At 30.2% G+C, this 8,503-nt stretch overlaps 1 protein-coding gene and 1 pseudogene across 1 annotated transcript; both read left to right on the top strand.

Annotated features, from left to right (window-relative positions):
* On the top strand, positions 1,944-3,233 carry LOC18602272 (annotated as a pseudogene).
* Positions 5,730-7,246, top strand: LOC18602271 (protein LURP-one-related 10). Its single transcript, XM_018119355.1, has 3 exons — positions 5,730-6,105; positions 6,586-6,807; positions 6,999-7,246. The coding sequence occupies exons 1-3, from the start codon at positions 5,818-5,820 to the stop codon at positions 7,143-7,145; spliced, it is 657 nt and encodes a 218-aa protein (XP_017974844.1). The 5' UTR covers positions 5,730-5,817; the 3' UTR covers positions 7,146-7,246.

Genomic DNA, 8,503 nt, shown 5'->3' with positions numbered 1-8,503 from the left:
CATCATGTATCATATCCAATGAAATTATTCTTCTAACAAGCATCCATATATTAGTTTCAAGTATCTCTATACTTCAATCTATATATGAAACCAATTGCTTACTCATAAGAAATAAACATAACATCTAGTAGTTCTCGACTTTATCAATATCCTGTCTTGAAAAGCATTGATTAGGAACTTTTAAAAATGATACTTTAATATAAAATAAAGATTTCATAATTATAACTCTTTTTAATTCCTTTTACAAAGCATATTCATTCCATGAACTTTATCTTTATAAGTTAATAATATGAAAATGTATAAACTCCTAAATAAAGAGGACCTTTTATTAATTATAATACATAAAACAATATAAATTTTTTACAAAACATGTTGATTGGCTCGTGGGGCACATGTCAACCCATCAGTAGCATACATTTTTAGGTAGCAAAAACATAAATAATATTGTTATTCAAACTTTTAGTTACACTTTTTACCTTTAATAGCAATTAGAAAAGTGTAGTCATTATATTTAAATATTATAAAAAAATTATATAATGTAGTTAAATCCATAAAAATATTATTAAAAAGTAAAAAAAAGTACAACTAAAAACACTTTTTGACAGCATTATAAGAAAATTTTCAGTCATATGTCAAATTTGTTGTCATGTGATTTCTTTCATGAATATAAAATATTTTATATATGAAACTTATTTGATTGTAATTAAAATTTTATTTATAATTGTAACCTCATAAAAGAAATTATCTTAGGAACAATGTATCGAATTTTAATTGTGTTATATAATATTACGTATAAATTTTATTTTACAATCAAAACTTAAATTAGAGGAGTCCACAAATTGGGCTACATGTCTAGCTTGCAAGCTTGGCTTGACTAAAGATGATTGCGGACATGAATTTTAAGAATTTTAAGCCCGTGACTCCATCCGACCCAAAAATATTATTATTTTAATAAATAATATATTTTTATTTAATTTAAAGTTTAAGTTTTTTCTTAGGAGTGATTTAAAAGTACTCCTTAAAGTTAGCTCACCTTTTATTTATACTAACATTCTTGCATTAAAATGTATTAGAAATGTCTATGACATAGAGATTGTTGGTGTAAAATTCTTCTGTAAATTTATAATTTACATGATAAAAAATTTATACACTTGAGGCCATCAAATCAAGGCTGACTTTGAAGGTGCTTTTTTTAAAAGAAAAAACTAATGTCATAAATTTTAATACATTGGGAGAAGGTATTAATTAATATGGTAACCTTAAAAAAGCATCTTTAAAGTACTTGTTAATAAAATTCTTAATTTTAAAATATATATATAATAGCATTGAAATATTAACATAAAAATATTTTGTTACTAATATTTTATATTTAATATACATAAATAGATAAGACACGCCGATTTGAAAGTACAAAACTAAATTTTCCATGTATCAATCGTGCTGACACATGTAATCCAAATACATCTTTTGCCATGCAATTATATTTTGGTACAATATCTTTTAACAAATTTTTTTGTTAGTAGGTAATAGTTAATTATCTGTTAATTTTTTGTGGTTGTTTATTGCAAAGTTTTGCGAAAATTGTTTTTAAGTTTATAGATAATATTTTCTGTTAATTCTCTAAGAAAAGAGCCAAAATTTGTATTGTTGTAAGTGAAAGGTGCAACAAACACTTCATACCCGACCTGGCCTCATCTCAAACAAAACAATGATCGCCAGAATTTGATTCAAACGCGTACCTTCTAAACAGAACTCTACGAATCCCTCAGATTTGCCATTCCTATTCTCATCAATTTCCATAAATAAATACAATACTACTCAAAGAATCAATCATCAACTCCAAAACAAATTTACACCCAAACGCCAAAAAACACAAAAAGGAACATTTCAAATTGTCTCTCAAGTTTCCTGTTGTTTTTCCTATTAAGAGTAAAATGAACCCAATGGCAGCCTTAGGAGGAATCTTGCCAATGCCAGCACCGGCCAATGCCTACACGCCACCAACTAACCCCATTGTGGTGATTCGGGAACAGTTCCTTGCCCCATATCCTGTGGAACTTAAAATACAACAGAAAGTATTTACACTTGCAGAAAATAACTTCGATGTTACTGACGCTAATGGTAGTCTTATTTTCAAGGTTAAAGGTAAGTTATTCAGCATTCGTGATCGACGCGTTTTACTTGACGCAGCTGGAAATCCTCTCGTCTCTCTCAAACAGAAGGTAACTTTTCCATTTATTTAGTTTCATTTATCTCGAACAATGCTAGTTTTCCGAAAATGTGCTTTAACAAATACAGAATATCATCATATTATGTATATTTTTCGACCAATTTCGATCTAAAATTTTCAAACATATATCTCTTTTATTTAATTGATTAACGTATCATTAAATTTTCTTATTCTTCACGAAACCCAATTTTTTTTTTTTAATTCATATTTCATTCTCTCCGGGTTAGTAATATCATTAGTCAATGGCCCTTATCATTAATTAATGTCATGGAAAGAAGATGTGGATATATATGATTGCAAATTGTAAAAATTTCATGTGAAATCAAGCATTTAGTTTGTTTAGTAGCAAATTAATATAAAAATTTAATGGTATTTATCAGTATCATAGTTGTAGTACTGAATCAATCAACACATTGATAACTTGGTACTTATGTCTGTTTTTTATTTGTCTTTGTTCAGATATTGACTGTGCATAGGAGATGGCAAGTTTTTAGAGGAGAAAGCAACAGCTCCAATGATTTGCTTTTCAGTGTGAAGAAATCGTCTTTCCTCTAATTGAAGACAACATTAGACGTTTTCTTGGCTTCCAACACTGGTGAATCAGTGCCTGATTTCAGGATCAAAGGGGGCTGGCATGAGAGCGAATGCACCATCTATGCTGGAGAGACCATGATTGCACAGGTAATTCATTGCACGTAAACATTTAAATTAATGCCATACACATGAAGAGATTATCATTATAAAGATAATATTGTTACCATCTTGATAGCATTACACTGTTCAACAAACATAAATAAGAATTAAAGAGTTTGATATTGGAAATCCTGGAACTCATTGATGGATACTGATAATGCAGATGCATAGAAAACACAGCTTGCAAACCGTGGTATTCGATACAGACAATTTTGGAGTGACTGCATGCCCTAATGTTGATTTCGCATTTATTGTTACTCTGGTGGTGATTCTAGATGAAATCAATGCTGATCGTAGTGGCGAGGACTGAACATAAACTCCCTAATCCTTAACATGTTACACCACTTTGTTTCTCCCTTTGATTTTAGTGCAAATCTTACTGATGTACCCACATATCATTATTTTTTATTTAAAGTGAATTTTATTCTCCCATTATCAGTAATGTCATAACAAGTCTTTAACCTAATTGATAGAAAACTTTAGTGGCATAAGAAACCTAGTGAGGGCAAGATCACTGTACAATTGCAAAAGTTTTCTAAGTGTGAATTTTAGCTCAATAGTTTTAGTTTTAAAGACCACATGGTGTCCAAGATTGAGACGGTGAAAAAATGATTGAAACCCACCCCAATGATGGGTGTCTACTCTATATTTGTTTTTATCATTTTAATTCTTGAAATTTGTTCTTAACTCTTTAATGAAATTCGGAAAAATCATTTTCCGAATCTTCATTGTAGCTTAATCAAAGATTTTTTTGAGTTAATACATGTTAAGAAACAATGGGATATATATCTTAAAGATCAATTAAGGTGATATATCTTTTTATTGATCATTCATTTGTTTTCATGTCTTTCATTCTATACCAATATCCCCCACCATACATCTTTAGCTGAGACTACCTAAGATACTATCAAAATATAACAATCCTTATATAAGATTACTTGATAATTTCAAGTCTAAGAGTCACTTATTCGATTGGCATTTGAGAATATTTTCATAAATACTTGAGTAAACTGCCAAATGAATTTCTCATGAAGGATTATGTTCAATGAATATGTTCTTCTAATAAACATCCATATATTAGTTTCAAGTATCTTTATGTTTTAATCTATATATGGAACCAATTGCTTACTCATAAGAAACATAATATGCGTTAGTTCTTGACTTTATCAATATCCTGTCTTGATAAAGTATTGATAAAGAACTTTTAAGAATGATACTTTAATACAATAAAGATTTCATAGTTATAACCGTTTCTAATCTTTTACAAGACATATTCATTCCGTGAACGTTAAATAACATAAAATGTATAAACTCCTGAATAAAGAGGACCTTTTATTAGTTACAATATATAGAACAATATAAATTTTCTACAAAACATATTGATTGGCTCGTGCGGTGCACGTGGATCTCATCAGTAGCATACAATTTTATGCAGCAAAAACTAACACATATTGTTACTCAAACTTTTAGTTGTACTTTTTTCACCTTCAATAACATTTTAAAAAATATGGTCATTGTTAATGTATGCAATCTTTATCCTTGTATTTTATTTAAAATATTGTAAAATTTATATAATACAGTCAAATCTATAAAACTATTGTTAAAAGGTAAAAAAAGAGTACAACTAAAAAGACTTTTAACAGCATTATTAAAAAAAAGTACAGCCAAATGTTAAATTAGTTGTAAGGTGATTTTTTTCATGAATATATTATATTATATATATATAATTTATTTTACTGTAATTAAAATTTTTATTTATGATTGTAACCTCATAAAAGAAATTGTATTAGGAACAATGTATCCGATTTTAATTGTATTATATAATTTTGTGAATAAATTTTATTTTAAAAATAAAAACTTAAGTTACAAGTGTTCACGAATTGGGCTACATGTCTAGCTTGCAAGCTTGCTTGACTCGAGTTGACTTTGGACATGAATTTTAAGTCGTGGCTCAATTCGATTCAAAAATATTTTTACTTTAAAAACTAATATATTTTTATTTAATTTAAATTTTAAGTTTTAGCTATCGGGTGCTTTAAAAGTACTCTTTAAAATTAGCTCACTTTTTTATTTATAGTAACATTCTTGTATTAAATGCAATAGTTGATAAGTAATGTGATGAATTTTAATACATTGGGAGAAAATATTAATTAATATGGTAACTTTAATGAGTGTCTCCTAAGTACCTGTTAATAAAATTCTAAATTTGTATGTATTTATATAATAGTATAAAAATATTAACATAAAATTATTTTTTTAATATTTTATATTAAACATATATAAATGAATAAGACAGACCAATTTCAAGCACAAACCTAAGTTTTTCGAGCATCAATTGTGTTGACACATCTAACCTATAAACATCTTTTGCCATGCAATTATGTTTTGTTACAATATCTTTAAACAAATTTGTTTGTTAGTCCTTAATATTTAATTAAGTTAATTATCTGTTAATTTGTTGTGATTGTTTGTTAGAAAGGTTTGTGAAAATTGTTTTTAAATTTATAGATAATATTCTCTGTCAATTCTTTATTCATAAAAAACCTATCTGTTTTTAAAAAGAAAAAGGGCAAAATTTGCGTTGTTGTAAGTGAAAGGTGCAACAAACATTTCATGGCTGGCCTGGCCTCATCTCAAACAAATCAATGACCGCAAGAATTTGATTCAAACGCATACCATCCAAACAGAAAACTCTGGGAATTCCCCAGAGTTGCCATTCCCAGTTATAGCAGCTTGTTTCGCCTTTTCATCAATTTCTATGTATAAATACAATACTACTCAAAGAATCAATCATCAACTCCAAAACAAATTTACCCCCAAATACCAAAAAACACGAAAAAAAACATTCCAAGTTGTCTCTCAAATTTCTTGTTGTTTTTCCTGTTAAGTGTAAAATGAACCCAATGGCAGCCTTAGGAGGAATCCTGCCACTGCCAGCACCAGCCAACGCCTATACGCCGCCGACAAACCCCATTGTGGTGATTGGGGAACAGTTCCTTGCCCCATATCCCGTGGAACTTAAAATACAACAGAAAATATTTACACTTGCAGAAAATAACTTTGATGTTACCGACGTTAATGGCAGCCTTATTTTCAAGGTTAAAGGTAAATTATTCAGCATTCGTGATCGTCGCATCCTGCTTGATGCCGTTGGAAATCCTCTCGTCTCTCTCAAACAGAAGGTAACTTTTTCATTTATTTAGTTTAATTTATCTAGACCAATGCTAGTTTTCCGAAAATGTGTCTTAAAAGACACAAAATATAATCATATTTTATATATATATATTCCAACTCATTTCGTTTTAAAATTTTCAGATATATATCTCTTTTATTTAATTGATTATTATATCATTAAGTTTTCTTATTCTTCAAGGAACTCAACTATTTTTTTCGAATCCATATTTCATTCTACACGGGTTAGTAATACCACAAGTCAATGACCCTTATCATTAATTAATGTCATGGAAAAAAGATGTGGATTGTGGATATAAATGATTGCAAATTGTAAAAAGTTTCATGTGAAATTAAGCATTTAATTTGTTTAGTAGCAAATTAAGATAAAAATTTAGTGGTATTTATCAGTATCATAGTTATAGTACAGAATCAATCAAGACATTGATACCTTGGAACTTAATGTTTGTTTTTTATGTGTCTTTGTTCAGATATTGACTGTGCATAGGAGATGGCAAGTTTTTAGAGGAGAAAGCAACAGCTCCGATGATTTGCTTTTCAGTGTGAAGAAATCGTCTTTCCTCCAATTGAAGACAACATTAGACGTTTTCTTGGCTTCCAACACTAGTGAATCAGTGCCTGATTTCAGGATCAAAGGCGGCTGGCATGAGAGCGGATGCACCATCTATGCTGGAGAGACCATAATTGCACAGGTAATTCATTGCACAGGTAATTCATTGCACGTAAACATTTAAATTAATGTCATACACATGAAGAGACTATCATTATGAAGATAATATTGTTACCATCTTGATAGCATTACACTGTTCAACAAACATAAATAAGAATTAAAGAGTTTGATATTGGAAATCCTGGAACTCATTGATAGATACTGATAATGCAGATGCATAGAAAACACAGCTTGCAAACCGTGGTATTCGACACAGACAATTTTGGAGTGACTGCATGCCCTAATGTTGATTACGCATTTATTGTTACTCTGGTGGTGATTCTGGATGAAATCAATGCCGATCGTAGTGGTGACGACTGAACATAAACTCCCTAATCCTTATCATGTTACACCACTCTGCTTTCTCCCGTTGAGTTTGAGTGCAAACTTGCTGATGTACCCACATATCATTGTCTTTTAACTCGGAAAAGATTGCCGATGCCGAAGAGTCCTTTGATATCTTCAAATATGTATATATATATATATATATATATATATATATATATATATATATATGTTCATAAAATTAATTTGACTGCCCATTTTTTAGTTCATATTTTGCTAGTTGAATTGCAAACAATATTGCTCATTTGTTAATATAGAAAATGCCTTTGAATTGAACTTGAAAAGCTGGCAAAAAAGTAATGACAGTAAGTAAATAAACCCTGCCTACCCCTCTGCAGTAATTTTTGCTGGAGCATGGGCCAGCTTATGTAGCTAGAGTAGCGCATGAGTCATGAAGAGTGGAGCTTTTAATTTTGTTGGTGATTGCATGCCCGGTGTGCTTTATGGTCGGGTTGTTTCAAAAGTAGGAGTATCCAAGGCTGTGATAGTTGCCAACAACCCCTTCTTGTTTGGGCTTGGGGCACGTCAACATCCAGAAATTGAGTGAGAAATTTAAGAGAAGAGGGGAAGGAAGGGTAGGATGATTGTATCCATCAATGCCCAGAAAAGCTTTTTGCTTTTGCAATTTGCAGTAAATGGAGAATGATTGTATTTCCAAGGAAGACCTGACGGTCGCATAAGGAATGATGGGGGATATATGAGCGTTGACCTGCTTTTGCTTCCAATTTCCCGCACCATACAATAAGCAAAGTCCCTCACAATCACAAATCACAATGGATACGAGTCTTAATTCCTTTGTGAAACTTGGAAGCAACTCTTTTTGTGCATCTTTTATTTAAGGCCCTTCGATTCGCAATTTTTAGTGTTAGATTCGACCCAAAATGATCACCATAATATTTTTCTTATGAACCTATAATTAAATTGAGTTTTTATTGCTAAAAGATTAATTTCTTTACTGAAAAGAAAATTGTTAAGCTTTCATTACAGCCATTTTTATGACTTCATCGTTAATATGAAACCACCAAAAACCACAAAGTCAATACGACAATTCCCCATTCATACTTCCTCTGAAACACTATGGATCATCAACATCTTTATTCACAAGTTTTTTTTTTCTTTTTTTTAAAGAAAAAATACAAAACAAAGAGCTATTTCGTATACTCATCTCCCTATCCTTAACTGGCCATGCTGTATTGGAATGTTTTGTACGTGCCTAATTGTTTAGCAAATCAAACTGTCAAAGCCAAAATAAATGAGAGAGGCTGATGATTATGTGTTTTTATATATAGTTGAGGGAAAGAAAAATGGATAGTGGGCATACGTATTAAGTAAGG

The sequence above is a fragment of the Theobroma cacao genome, chromosome 4 (assembly GCF_000208745.1).
Source record: "Theobroma cacao cultivar B97-61/B2 chromosome 4, Criollo_cocoa_genome_V2, whole genome shotgun sequence".
NCBI lineage: Eukaryota > Viridiplantae > Streptophyta > Magnoliopsida > Malvales > Malvaceae > Theobroma > Theobroma cacao.
Note: the sequence above shows the minus strand (reverse complement) of the source record. Positions and strands in the feature narration are given on the sequence as shown.